Source organism: Pholis gunnellus (genome assembly GCF_910591455.1).
Source record: "Pholis gunnellus genome assembly, chromosome: 3".
In the NCBI taxonomy this organism is placed as follows: domain Eukaryota; kingdom Metazoa; phylum Chordata; class Actinopteri; order Perciformes; family Pholidae; genus Pholis; species Pholis gunnellus.
Genome location: NC_136529.1, coordinates 28,219,728 through 28,234,605, shown reverse-complemented (window position 1 = coordinate 28,234,605; position 14,878 = coordinate 28,219,728). Strand labels below are relative to the sequence as shown.

The following is a 14,878-nucleotide window of genomic DNA, read 5'->3' as shown; positions in this document are numbered from 1 at the left end:
AAAAGACGAACGTTTGAGCCCCAAACTTCTTTCTCTTTTTTCAGTTTTTAAAATGGAGAACCGTCGACGAATAACTTCAGAGTGAGATCATTTGTGCTTTTGTTGTTTTATCTTAATGGACCAAGAAAGAAGATGATATAATACAAGATTATTATTATTATTATTATTAATGAGCAACACTTTCATGCATCTGTTCATTTTGTCGGAGGCAGAAGTTGCAGATATGTGGAAAGAAAAATAATCTCAATATGAAAAAAAATTTCAATATCAGATTTGTTCAATTCTGTAGTTTCACAACCTCCAGGTTTCCTGTGGCAGCCATGTTGGCTCCGTCCTGACATGTTAACACACACACACACACACACACACACACACACACACTGCATACAAACCGCATGGGACGCTGGACAGAACACATTTCTGACAATTCACCCAACAAATCCAGAAAAAGATGAATTCTGAGACATAAAGTTATGAGCTTTGGAGGCTCTGATCCACTCTGATAACATGCTGCTGGACATTTCAGTGGTTCATATATTGTTCTTCAATACCGGTGTTTTTATGCAACAAACAGGAAGTGTGTTCATCAATTGTAAACCTTTGAGTGTTTTAACTTAAAGATATTTCGTTTGACATGAGCACGCTTTGGATCTGAACATTTTCCATGTTTTATTTAGTTTTACTTGGGATATATATATATATATATATATATATATATATATATTCACAAAGCAAAACGGTCAAATTCAAAAGCTCATTTAGTCATTTTCATGAAGAATTTAAATGTTCGTGTGTTGGATTCCTCCTGGTTTGTTCTGTCACGCATTACTGTATTTATATATTTAATGTTTAATATCAGGTAACGAAAAAACAAGATGATTTCGTTTGAAGAACGTGTCGCCAACAAAGCTGTAAATATGTATATTTCAACCGAATTTAGCCCAATTTTGAACCTGCAGCTCCACCAGATCCTGAGCGGATGATATGTGTAATTGATCCGCTGCCTTCAGTTCTTCTTAATAAACTATTGATGAACTATGACAATCAGCTGGCAGAGACTCAGAGTGTTGATCCCTGATGAACGTTTCATCGCTCTGATGTAGTCATGGTGATGATGAACTTGCTGGAACCACGAACGATCGATCATTTAAAATATCTGCAGATTAACTTTCTGTTTGATCGATCGACGTCTCGTTCAGCGAGTTTAAAGAACGTGAGTGAAAACCAGTGACTGTCTGGAGGGAAAGATGACTTTAAAAAGAACGCAACGCTGCAGGATGCTTCTTTCTTTAAAATGCTCAGGAAGAACAGGAAGTACTTTTCAAAATAAGACTCGCCTCTTCGGCCTTCGTCTTTTTGTTCTGTGATCTCGGGGGAAACCTTCACCTCCGAGCTGTCTCGCTCTGACGTTTGTCTGCGTCTGATCCTCGTTCATTAATCTGCACATGTTGCTCTTCGTTGCCGTTAACTCTTTCTATAAAATAAACATTAAACAAACAGTGACTTGCAGGTTAAATCTATACGTGCGTCCTTTTCTGGAGAGCCGGTATAAAAAGCGTTTTTTTTTTTTTTTAAACACACAAAAACAAAAGTCTGACGAGATGTTTCCACTCATACTGCCCTCCTCTTCCTCCTCCTCTTCCTCTTATAGTGAGGGTGCGTTTAGTTTATCCTCCAGCCAGAGAGGGAGCGCATGTTTTTTCAGTCGCAGGCAGCCCGGGCGGGCGGGTGTTGCTCCCCGTCCTCTTGACTCCTGAGCTGGTAAAACATGGCTCCCCCGTTTGGCTTCGTCAGGCTTCAGACTCGCCCTTCTTCTTGCCCTCCTCCCCGGCATCGCTGTCCTCTGATTGGCTGTTGCTGAGCACCAGGAATTGTCCGTCGGCGGCGGCGGGTTGGTTGGGGGGGCGACTCGAGGCAGCGATCAAGCGGCTCTGCTCCTCCAGATCCTGGAGAAGAACAACAAAGTTAGATATAAATATTTTTCTGGCATATTAATGACGTCGTAATGTCTTTTCCTAACCACTTGACCTCGAGACCATAAACTCATGTTTACAATGTTTACTGAGGTAATAAATCAAGAGAGAAGTAGAGTCATGTTCTCATAGACTTCTATACAACCAGAGGAGTCGCCCCCTGGTGGTCACTAGAGAGAATGCAGCTTTAAAGACGCTTCCTCATCGACTTCACTCAGCAGAAGCGGAGGTTGCCTCCTGGTTTCAGTATACGGGACGAGTGAGGAGTTAAACATCACCTTCTCTATCTGCTTCTGTTTGCTGAGCTCCTCCTGCTGTTTCTCTTTAGCCTTGTCGTGCTCCTTCCTCTTCTCCACGGCCTTCCGGTCCTACACAACAACGAGACAACCGGAATAAATTCACCCGAAGACACCAAAACGGCTCCAAAACGCTGCGAGTTAAAGTTACCAATCCGTCTCACCATCTCGGAGTGGAAGGCTATCTGCTTGGCCAGGCCGACGCTGTCGCAGATCTGAAACACGTGAAGAAGACACACAGGGGGGGGGTCAGACAGACAGTTTGTGGACAGTGAGACAAACCGAGAGACGGACACGAAAACAACCTTCTCTCCGTCGTTGTTGGACTCGAAGATGTAGCCGACGGCTCGGCCGTCAGCCGGCCCGTCCGCCGACTGCAGGACGAACCCAAACAGCCTCTTGTTGTCCTGATGGGACGAACACTGAACCACGCTGGTGAGAGGGAACTACAGGAGAGGAGAGGAGAGGAGGACACGAGGGAAGGAGAGAGGGGACGCATCAATGGAAACGTGACGGAGACTAAAGCTTCCCGAGCAGAAGACGTGAGCGGAGATCATCTCACCCTGAGTCGAGTGACTTGTGTCTGAGGATCAATGAGTCTGAAACGAAAGGAAACATTGAAATCAAAGAACAGAAACTTTACAAAAATGTGTTTATTAATAACGTTATCGTGAATTCTGTCCTACTCGATCTCAATGTTAAACCAGCCTTTCTGTATTCACGACGCCATATTTATGTTTTAATTTAACATCTACATAGTACGATGGCGTATTTGGGTTATTGTGGGTAAAAAGACGTTATTAAAATTATGGCGGGTAATATTCCAAAGAAAAAACTAATTAAAGTCATAAATTTGCGGGAAAAAACACTTTTTTTACAAACAAAAAAACTCAAACAGTGGGACTTTTTTTTCACCTTCGCCATTTAAAGGAGCAACCCATCAGATTTAAATGACCTTGTGACCTTGTTCCATCAGCTCTGGTCTGTCCAACACGTTCATACTGAAGCCTCCAGAGGGCTAAAAACACTCTTTTTGACTCTCAATAATAAGTGAATCGTACTTGAGGCAGTCGCAGGTGACCAGCAGGTGCGACTCGGTCATCCTGAAGATGTTGTGGATGGCTCTGGCTGCCAGGATCTGCCTCATGGTCTCGGGGATGACTTCCGCCGACTCGGCGCTCCTCACCTCCATGGAGCCCAGGAAGCGAACGATGAAGAGCTGGTGGAGGATCGAGTCTGGGCGACAAAAAAACGTATAGCGAAGTCTGAAGCGTTCTTATGAAACCAAAACATACCGAAAACACTTCTGATAGAAGATATTATTATGATTATTATGATCTGATAGATCATAACGCTCACGTTTGTCATGTTTGTTCAGGTATGTTTTTAGGTGATAAATGTCTCAGTTCTGCCCCCTGTGGCCGATGAGGGGAATAACACCCACTACTACCGCATTAAAGTGGATGTTTTCTCCTCCCGTCCACAAGGGGGCAGCAGTGAGCCAACTACGGTTCATCGTAAAACTGACTTCAAGAGAAATCATGGAAATTGGTTTTCAAATTTAATTTAAAATATTTAACAAGAGCCAGACGGACGGACGGACGGACGGTACCTTCACTGTCTTCTGATGTGCTGTCTCCTGACTCTCCAAATGGATTACTCCTTCTGTGGACGGACACGAACACACACACACACACACACACACACACAGTATTAAACACCAACCAACAGCTGCTACATTACTAGACAGAACATAAGCTTTTTACCCCAAATACAAACTCTCACTCACACAGAAACGGTGATACTTCGATCGGGTCAGTAACATTTCTTTTTAAATATTTCAATATAAGAATCATACAAGTCTTTCATTTTGAGGGGGGGTCAAAGGATATGTTGTTGTTCAATACACTATTAAATGAGGCAACTATATATATTTTTTTATTATGGCTTTTGTTTATTTAAATTTTACTTGAGGCTTTTATTGTGAAAGATAAGAATAGAGGAGTTGGATCTGGTCTACGCAAATCTCATATAAAAAAAAAAAATACTTTAAGAGATTCCACGAGATGTAAGACATGAAGAAATGAAGCTTTGAAATGTTTGGTGGAAAAATAAGAGGAGCGACATGAGGTAGCTTTAGCATCCGTGTGACACACACACACACACACACACACACACACACACACACACACACACACACACACACACACACACACACACACACACACACACACACACACACACACACACACACACACACACACACACACACACACACACCTGCCGGACTGTGCTGCCGTCTTGCTCTGTCCCGAGTTCTCCTCGCTGACGGGGGATATGATGTCAAACTGGATGGGCGTGTCCGGGGCAACCAGGGCGTCCAATGAGAGCACGGAGAGGGCGGGCGACGGCTCGGACCCGACAGAGCTGATGCTGCTCGCTCGGCCCGCTCGCCCTTTACTGAGAGAGAGAGAGAGAGAGAGAGAGAGTCAGTCTTCATTCTATCTGACAGCTGATTGGTTACGAGGTTGTTGATCACACTTTGTTTTGACACTGGTGGTCTTCTAACACACACACACACACACACACACACACACACACACCTGCTGGGCCTCATGCTCTCGTGTCTCTGCTGGAAGGACGGCGACGGCGTCACGGCCTCGAGAGCTGATTGGTTCACTCTGGCTGCCAGCTCCTGCCAACGGGATGACAGCGCCGTCAGTACGTCAACCAATAGGAAACGACTTTGAGTGCACGAAATTCAAACAGCTTTCCAGGAAAGTTCTCGCAGAGTTTTTCAGTGTCTTACTATCATTTTATTTGATCTCCTCTCACTCCCTATCAGCTCCCTGCAAACACATTTCCTCTTTTAACTTCCTGTCTACACCGGAAGTGGGAAAGTGTCACAATTTGAGTCATCTGCTGTTTGCAACATTACAGCTGCACTTCAGCAAATGAGCCACTAATCACAGAGGAAGATGAGACTTTCTATTCTCTCAGATCACTTCTCCTGCTCAGTGTCGTGATCAGCTGGTCCTCTGACTTTAGTTAAAGACTTGTGGATGTGTGATGTCTGTGGTAGTGCCAGACCATAAGACGTCTCTTTATATACGTTGACGTGTATTTTGCTTACGTTCTCTAATCAAATCAGAAGTGTGGAACCGGGCTGGACTACATCTAAAGATGGCTGCCAGACGACCAGTGACCGAGTAAATAAAAACACATGAAATGGAAGTTGATGAGGGAAGTGGGACACAGACCTCTGCGTTCTCACTCAGGTAGATCCGTTTGGAGATGTTGTTGATGGTGGAGATCCACTGGAGGAGGAAAGCAGCAGAGGAGACGGCGTGAAGACAAAAACAGAGCAGGTCACGTGAACAGGAGAAAGAAATCATTTTACCTCCTCGCAGTCCTTCCTGCTCTCCGACTGCAGCCACACCAGCCTGACGAAAAACACAAAAGTGGCATTTATACGCCATCTTCAATACTTAAGAATGGAGAAAACATCTCTAAGCTAAATCTAAATGTTAAAAAGAAAAGCGGGAGTCCTCTCACTTCTTGCCATCGAAGGACGTGACCTGGAAGCAGAAGCGCCGGTCGTCGCAGTCGACCGCCATGACGGAACTGTTGTCGAGGTCGGTGACCAGACCGCCCGCCACCTCGCCGCGGCCCTGCTGCATCAGATTACCGCCCTGCGTGAAGAAGTACTGACGCTCCCAGGACGAAGACACCAGCCCCGTCTTACTGAGGGACACAAAGGAGAGCGACGTTGAGTCCATGGACGACGACGCCAACAGCAGATAACCGCTCAATTTAAATGTTTAGTTTATGTTTAACATAAACATCTTTTTACTACGATTTTATTTTGTATTCTGTTTGATTTGTTTTCAGTCCAGTCAGTGGCGTAAATATGGGAGCAGGTGTGTGTGTGTGGGGTGTGTGTGTGTGTGTGTGTGGGGTCCGTCCTACTTGCGGATGTACAGGTAGCCCTGTTTCCTCGTCAGGTTGCGACAGACGGGCGAGTGGGCGGGGTCAGGGTCACACGGTGCGTACAGTTGGTCACATGACGTCTCCATCTCCTGGATGGTCTCCTGCATCTGCCCGACCTCCTTCTCCATCTCCCGACGCACGCTACGCGCACACACACACACACAGACACAGACACGCACACACACTCTGTCGTCACATGTTCGTTTTCTGTCGTCCATTTTGCAATATTCCTCAAACTTAAACTGAGTTCAAGTAAATAAAACAAAGCATTTCAGACGTTGACTGTAGAACAAAGACAAATGAGGAGGTGATGGGGGGGGGGGGGGGTCTTACTTCTGGACACTGGTTCCTATGGTTCCCAGGAAGTCCTCCCACTGCTGGGTGAGATTTTCTGAACCCAGTTTAAAGAAACTGATCTGCAGAGAACGAACACAGATGAAGACGCATCAGCAGGTTTGGTAACAGCCGTGTCTGCTCCTCTTCTCTCGTGTTTCTCTCTTTATTTAGCGTCACATGTTACATGTTATTAACGGCTCTACGGCGACATTAACTGGGACTAGTTGACTCAAGGACAAACCCAACAGTTTCTCCTGATGAATTACACCGTCTCTTAGAGAGGAACTTCAATATCTTTCAACCCGCCACCTATTTTCTCACGTTTTTGTGTCTAAGTTTCTAAAAATAAATGTAATTGGTCCAGTATTGAGGGAGAACGCTGCACACTAAGCCGCTAAACAGAATACAGAGAAATAAAGTGTGTGTCTGTGTGTGTGTGTGTGTGTGTGTGTGTGTGTGTGTGTGTGTGTGTGTGTGTACCTGGGCCTGCATGTAGCCCAGCAGCGGCTCCAGCAGAGCCGTCTTCTTCTTGTACTGCAGCGTGTTCAGCGAGCAGAAGTAGTGCATCATGGTCTGGTGCTGTTTCTTGCGGGAGGTGTAAACGTCCTCCACGGCCTCCGCCCGCAACTGCAGCAACACAAGACTCTCTTCTTATTACAGTATAGTAATATTATACACTTATATATGATACCGTACACTTCCATTTTTAGTCACCTTGTATTTTGAGTAATTAGGATACGACACAGTTATGTCAGCTTAACAATGAGCATTTGATATAAACGCATTATTACAGTAACCAAACTAAACCCAAAGACAGTCAACTGAAAATGAAGAATAATCTAGAAGCTGAATACGTTTTAGTATCGAGGTTTCTTACCTTGTCGTTGTCCCTCTTCTTGGACAGGCGGCTGTATCTGTTAATGGCTACATCGTGATCTGCAGACACAAACCGGTCACACACATCAGTCATCAAACGTATCTTTGACTTTCTTTTACAACAGCAACATGTTAGAATGAAACATAAAGCATTAACTCACACTAAGACAAACAATACTGTCAAATCTTCCTTAAGCAGATTTTAAGATACTTTACTTTATATGCAGCTTCAAGCTCCAGTGTAGCGGCGATACTATCAGTGTTTGTAGCTGAGATGGATTTTCAGTGATGCAATAATTGAATTAAAAAAACGTAAATGCTAATAAGCAGAAGAGTGGGAGGGGCTTAGGATTGCTCAGCTCTTTGAAGCTGTGGAAAACTTGTGATGAACATTTATCCTTCGAAATATTTAAACAAAATGTATACAGAACGTTAATTGTCGCCCGAAGTAGCGGTAAAAACGTACCATCACTGGATATTTGGAAGACTTCTTTGAGAGTGAGGATCTCTGGAGAGAGAAGAACAGAACTGTAAGTTACAGTGCAACATCTGTCTGGGTCTGTTTTCTTTGTGTGTTTCCTACCCTTCAGGTCTCTCTCTTTAAACTGAGTGATGGGAAACATCATGGCATCTGCAAGCTGGGTGGACAAGACGGCATGACAGGAACTCAACTACAAAAGAGAGAAAGAGGAAGTTGTCATATCGTATTATGTCATATCCTGTCAGGCACATCCAAGAAGAATAAAACGGCAGCAGACGGAGCTCTGGTGTGTTTTTATTCTCTCTCACCTCATCGATGACTTTTGCAAACTGCTGCAGGGTGGAGCTCATCACCTCGTCATCGCCCCCTAGAGGAAAACGCTGCGGATGACAACAACAACAACATGGAGGAGTGGATTAGATTGATTCTTGTGAGAAGAAGAAATGTGTCTCTGCAGCAGCAAACGGACATGGAACGCACAGCAGAGGAATCTGTGAATTCAACGTCACAGAACAAATGTCGGTTAAATGTTGACCCGAGGTTTTCTCTAGAGAAAAGGTCATCATAAAGCTGGTGGCTAGTGTCATAAAGCTGGTGAATAGCGACATAAGGCTGGTGGCTAGTGTTGTATGGCTGGCGGCTAGCGTCGTAAAGCTAATGGCTAGTGTTATAAAGCTAATGGCTAGTGTTATAAGGCTTTAAGCTAGTGTTATAAAGCTAATGGTTAGTGTTATAAGGCTTTAAGCTAGTGTTATAAAGCTAATGGTTAGTGTTATAAGGCTTTAAGCTAGTGTTATAAAACTGGTGGCTAGTTTTATAATGCTAGCTTAAAGCCTTATAAACTGGTTAATGTTACATGTCCAGTGGCTATTGTTAGCGTTTATTGTTATGTGGCCTGTGGCTATTGTTATAAAGCAGATGACTGGCGTTTAAAGGTTGGTGGCTAGTGTTTAATGGCCAGTGGGTAGTATAAAAAGGCTAATGTCTAGTGTTGTAACATGGCAAGGCTAGCTGTGTAGGGCTGGTGTCTGGTTTCAGGAAGTCGGTGGCTGGTTGACGACTTGGCCTACCTGTTTGTCGTACTCTTTCAGCAGTCTGGAGGTCAGGTGTGTCGCAGCACTGAGCTCATTCTGAAAGACAAAACAGGACAGACGCACTTACCAATCAGGTTGTATGTTCTGTCTACACCTGCGAAGCCAGTGGCTCTACACCTGTGAATCAAGTCTGTGTTTACCTGTGCATCGTAAATCCTCTGCATGGCCTGATAGAGCTGTGTGCAGTAGTTGGACATCGCTGCAGTGTCCTCCTCAAACACTCCCAGCAGAGAGCGTGTCTACGTGTAAAAAAACACAACAAGAACACTGGTGAAAACGTTGTTAATCATCTTGACCGACCAATAAAACCGCAACACCCAAAATGATCCCTTGTGTAACTGGCAGAAAGCCAAACCCACACCTATCTAAGTAAATCCACACCTGTTGCATGTCAGCACAGTGCAGTACGGTTCCTCAAGGTGTGTCTCAACTCATACGGTCATTGTTGAATGCACTCTACATTGGTACATAAAGGCAATCTTATTTTATTTCCATTTTCTTACGAATAAGAACGTACAAATTGTACACACATCGATGGGCGAAATGGTGAATAAGCGAAGGGTCATGTTGGGAAAAACAAGGGTGCAAATTCCCATCGCTTGTCAAATGCTTTTGAGTTCAAATCAAATACAAAAAGTCCAGAGTTGATTCTTTGTAACACAGTGCTGGTACACTGGAATACATCGTGTTTACTTTCACTGTTGAGCAACCGACGTATTACTTTAAATTGTAGCAGATTACATCTAAAATTCACCGATTTCACAAGACATTCAGAGAGGGGTACGTGATCTTTCTGCACTTTAAAAAAAAAATGTGCTCACTTTATTGTTGCAGCTGGTAAAGGTCGTGTTTATTTATGTTGTACTGTATGCACTTGTATGTAGCTTGTGAAGTTCACTTAGGGATCAATAAAGTCTTAACCCACATTAATACATCATAATATATCGTTGATTATATGTTGTATTATTAATCCGAATCTGTAAAGTAACTAAAAAGGTATCAAACAAAAGTTTAATATTTGCCTCTGAAATGTAGAAGAAGTATAAAGAACAGAACATAGAGATACTCTATACTTAGGTACAGTACTTGAGTAAATGTAGCCATGTAACCCAAACAGAGCTGACTAAAAGTGGAACTTGCTTCATGATTCGGACCCCTGATTTTCTCTGGGGAAACTGTTTACAGGTGCACTGAACTATAAAACATCCAAACTCAGGTGTATCACACTCTGGCCACACCCCCAATCAGTGATTGTACAGCAGGGTGTTTTTTTGCTGCAGCTTCCTGCCCTGTGTGTGAATGCCACATCTTAACAATTACATGACAATGGCCCGAAATATTACCAAGCTATCAATGGAAGGAAAGGAAGCAGCAGCTAGCCAAGAGGCTAAGGAAGTAGTCGGCTAACCTATCCATTAAACGGGTTAATTTCCGACATTCTGGCTCCGGTATCTTGAGTCGAGACTGATCGATATAGCAGTCACACGGTCCGATGCCGATGCACAGCTGACGTGTCCTGTCTGACAGCTTTGATTAGCTGGGCCGTTAGCGGTTAGCTTGCTGCTTAAACTTGTCATCTCCCGGCTGGTTGTTGGCAAACAACTGTGAGTCTACAAAGACGGTTAGCTCAGCCGTACAAGTGGCTAACGTTAGCATGCTAGCTGAAGCCTCCAGGGAAAGAGGACTGTTACCTGAGGGCTGTCCTCCAGCGTCTCCTCTATCGGCAGCTTCTCTATCCCGGGCATGGCTGCGGCTGGCGCGGTTGGTAAATCGGTGTGAATAGACGGACAAAAAAACGTAACAACAAAATCGGTCCCGACAACTCCCACTCAAGATTTCTTGGCTAAACGAATTCACAACACCCAAGAAACAGCTCCTCCCGGTTCAGCGGGTCCCGCCCTCCAAATGGATTGTGATTGGATAGAAAAGAAATCTACGAATTCGATTGGCTGCTTATTTAAAGGGGAAACGGCGCCATTTTGGCTCTGACCAGGATCGCCCTTTCACTATACCCGTGTACAACTTCGAGCCATAATGGCGGCTGAGCTGCTTAGTTTGCGTGAGAAACTACGTTATTTATTGATGAATTTAAATGTATGCCCGTCCAAAGTGACTCATTTGATTCAATATATTCATTATTCAAATATTTTAATCTTTTCTACCCCCATCAACCCCACTGCCCTTGGGTTTTATATAAATATTTAACTAACAAATATATTTGATATTGATTAAATAGAATACATAAGATATTTAGAAAACAATAATCACCTGAATAAATAAATATAGAGAAATATATAGCCAATTGTGACATTAAAATCGTAAAATGATCCATAAAGAGTTATTAGTTTCCTAAACCAGAAAAGCTGGCTTTGTTTTTTCATTCATTCAGTGAGTCAGTGAACTCACAGGTTACAGGATGAAGAGGTAAAAATCACTGTAAAAATATAGATTCTACACATTAAAATACCTTTAGAGTATGTAAATGAATAATGACGTATTTATGTGAACATATATATATATATATGATAGACACAGTTGCTTATACACAACTGTACATAACAGTGTATATAATGTAATACAGTGGTGGGCCGACAGGGCCAGCAAGGCCTTCTCTAGTTAATTAATAAGACACCACAGAGGACAGTAGTGTGTGGAGGACATTGTCCTGAGCAGCCAGTAGTGTCAAATAAAATAAGATAAGGCGGAATCAGATTTTTTGTAAATTTATTTTTTCAAATGCATGTTTTGGGAGTGTGGGAGGAAACCGGGTCCAGGTAACCTGCTAACCACTGAGCAACCGTGCTGCCTTCATACCCTCAGCTACTATGAACATATCTGCAACACCGCTCCTGACAGGTGGCATCCAGTGTAGAGAGTATGCGAGTACGCTTACTTTCTACATTTCCTGTGTGAAATCCATCGAGAGAGGTGTTGTGTTCATAGTGCGATTCGACAGTCATGCAGCAGGAGAATGTCCTCTTGGCCAAGGAAACGAAGCAGTTCTTCTTCTTCGTTGTCTTCTTCTTGGGCTCCATGTCATCTGAAAATCAAAAGGAAATTTCGTTAGAATCCACAACAATATGAAATAACTCGACAATTCAGACACGCGTGGAGGCGAGCATTTCCTACCAGATGTGGAAGTGAATTCTTTGTGTTCCTGTTCCACCTTACTGTCCACTTTTAGAATGGGAGGGGGGTCACATTTAGGGGGTAGCTCCACTGGACTTTGTTCACCCGGTACAGGTCGCACCAAGATAGCACCCGGATATAATGGGTCTGGGGTCCTTTCGTGAAATCCTCTGGTGGCACTGGAGCTGTGGAAATACGACACAAGCAGTTCAACAGACAGCTGACTAGGAAGTCATCCGGTATGTGATGTTTAAAAAAATCCGAAATGTTTTTTCGCCCTTCTAAATCCCAAAACTTATAAGATAAAAGTGTTAATTAATATAAACAGTGTGTACTGTGTATCTGCTCGAACACAAACAGGTAACATTATCTTGCCAGGCTAACTAGCAACTACTTATACTTCACTTTTTTGTAGTCTTATAGATTAGAAAAACCTTTATTTAATCAGGCGTGTCATTATGACCAAATTCCTTTTTACAATGGGGCCCTAAAATGTTTTCACTACTCCATAAATAAACTGTATATAAAGTATTTCAGCCCACTTGCAAACACAGACACGTACCCAGCGCGCTGCTGGCAGGGTTCTCTTGTGATGAATGGATGGGCGAGGACTTGACTGGGGGTGATCCTCTTGTTAGGGTCCATTTCAAGCATTGCCTTCAGCAGGTCAATACACTCCATCTTTTCATCAGCTTCCACCTCAGTTAAGTGATTCAGGGGAAACTAATGCGGGAAGCAAAATTGCATTTTTTTATTTTTCGATTCCGAATCAATTAAGATCTCATCTATCGACAGAACACTCTATCTAAACACCTACCGTTTCCAAATCGTCCAGGTTGCGGGATTTAGAGTTTCTCTGGTACGCCCAAGGCATCTAAAAGAAGGTATTTCAGATAACTCTTAATCACGTTAACTGATTAATATGAATCTTAACCAGAGAAGAGAATGTTAAGGGAGACAGGACTTTTGATCTTGTCGTACCTTCAGTCTACAGTGACCGGAAGGCTTTATTACAAAATGGTGTGTGGAGTACTTCCCAGCTCTCAGAAGATGGCGTGGAGGTACACCCAGGAGTTCCACCATGCACCGCATCTGCAGACAAAACACAGCATCACACCACGATGAGAACAGGATGCCATTCATCTCCCGCAGTCAAAATAATATCTATAATTTTGATTGATGTATTGCATCTCTCACATTAGAGATTACATGACATCTGCCCCAGAGATCCCGCCAAATCAGACAGCAGGCCAAATGTTGCTTCATGCAATCGGATTACCTAAAAGTTCATGATTGGCCAGATCTAATGCTGCATCTCCAAACTTAAATATTTCCGAAATCCACCACTCAAAGTCGGATATCCTACATTTGAACCAGAGGGAAAATCCATCAAATGTGGAGGCTGCACTGCTGAGAATTGTATTGCGTGACCATTTTCTAGAGAAACATCAGTTTTCAGCCATGTTTTTTGTTTAAGTTAGGCATCGTGCATCTGGAACGCTTGGGGGTCGGAAGTTAGAAATTTCAACCGGGAAAATTCCAAACACTGAGATGTCTGGAACGCAGCATTATGTTTACACCTATACTAGTGCAGGATGAGGTCGTCATTAAAGATGAACCGTTTCCCAGGAAGTGAAGGATTGTTAAAGGCCCGCTATGTAGCTCTGGCTGGGTATCAAACCTTCAATACTTTTTGGTACCAACCGAAATGTGTCATGAGCAAATATTAACAGGTGAGCTTTGTACATTTTTTTTACAAAAAAGACGGAAATTAAGTCAAAAAATTAGCTAGGCCTTACCAATTTGGTGAGAAATAATGAATTAAACGTAACTGTATTTGGTTCCAAAAAAAACAACTCATTGGAACCATTAAGATCTGGGAACGCACCAATCTGACCTTTTCAGTCCCGATACTGATGGTGACACCAGGGCTTAGGGATTCGGCCGATAGCGAGTACCGATCCGATACCAGTTTAATTAATAAGCTGGATGCCTCACAGTGTGAAAGACACTGGGATCATCAGACTTGACTTTAACATTGCTTTTCCAACATTGTAAAACTTAATGTATGTAGACATTTCATTTTAGACATAAAATAGCCATAGAACTTGTTAGCGTAGAGAGCGGGAAATACCTCCATCTAACAGCGGACATGTTTGCTGTTATCTCCCTCGGCTATGCAGCCTGCTGGCACGTTTTTGACAAATGACGTAGGGAAATGAGGCGTAAACATATAATTAAATTGCATAGATCGGTACCATTGTCACTGATACATGATCCACGATGTTAGAGTCCGCATCGGCCCAATATCTGATAACAGTGTTTGATTGGTGCATCCCTATTAAGATCGAGAGCCAATCGCTCTTAAGTTAACAAAACAAAGAATATAGGGATGCAGCAGTATCAAATCTCATAGGAAGAGAGGAAAAAAGAAGCACTCAGTAGCCGTTTTCATCTAAATGTATCGCAAATTTGAACTCTGCATACACCAGCGTTATGCACCAGTCGAACCTCAAAAGGTGAAAATATGTTAATGTGAGGAAGACCTGCGTGGAGCGTTTTCCCGTCTCTTCAATGGATTTCAATGACTTCATGAACGTCATCGCTCAATCTGTTTCCAGATTGATTCTTTGTCGCATTTTGCTTTTATCAACACACCAGCTTTTTCATTTCCAAATTTCTGCATTTCCACTCCGGTTTCTT

The 14,878-nt window shown here is 43.2% G+C and overlaps 1 protein-coding gene across 1 annotated transcript; it reads right to left on the bottom strand.

The window, feature by feature from the left end:
• Positions 1 to 683: 683 nt before the first annotated feature.
• Positions 684 to 10,893, bottom strand: appl1 (adaptor protein, phosphotyrosine interaction, PH domain and leucine zipper containing 1). The gene is made up of 22 exons (XM_079186188.1): positions 10,738 to 10,893; positions 9,187 to 9,285; positions 9,023 to 9,082; positions 8,261 to 8,332; positions 8,055 to 8,142; positions 7,938 to 7,979; positions 7,473 to 7,531; positions 7,076 to 7,222; positions 6,593 to 6,675; positions 6,239 to 6,400; positions 5,825 to 6,013; positions 5,670 to 5,712; positions 5,530 to 5,586; positions 4,873 to 4,964; positions 4,550 to 4,729; positions 3,882 to 3,934; positions 3,331 to 3,505; positions 2,832 to 2,868; positions 2,575 to 2,715; positions 2,434 to 2,484; positions 2,252 to 2,341; positions 684 to 1,946 (listed from the first exon to the last, which is right to left on the bottom strand). The coding sequence occupies exons 1-22, from the start codon at positions 10,789 to 10,791 to the stop codon at positions 1,791 to 1,793; spliced, it is 2,130 nt and encodes a 709-aa protein (XP_079042314.1). The 5' UTR covers positions 10,792 to 10,893; the 3' UTR covers positions 684 to 1,790.
• Positions 10,894 to 14,878: the final 3,985 nt, after the last annotated feature.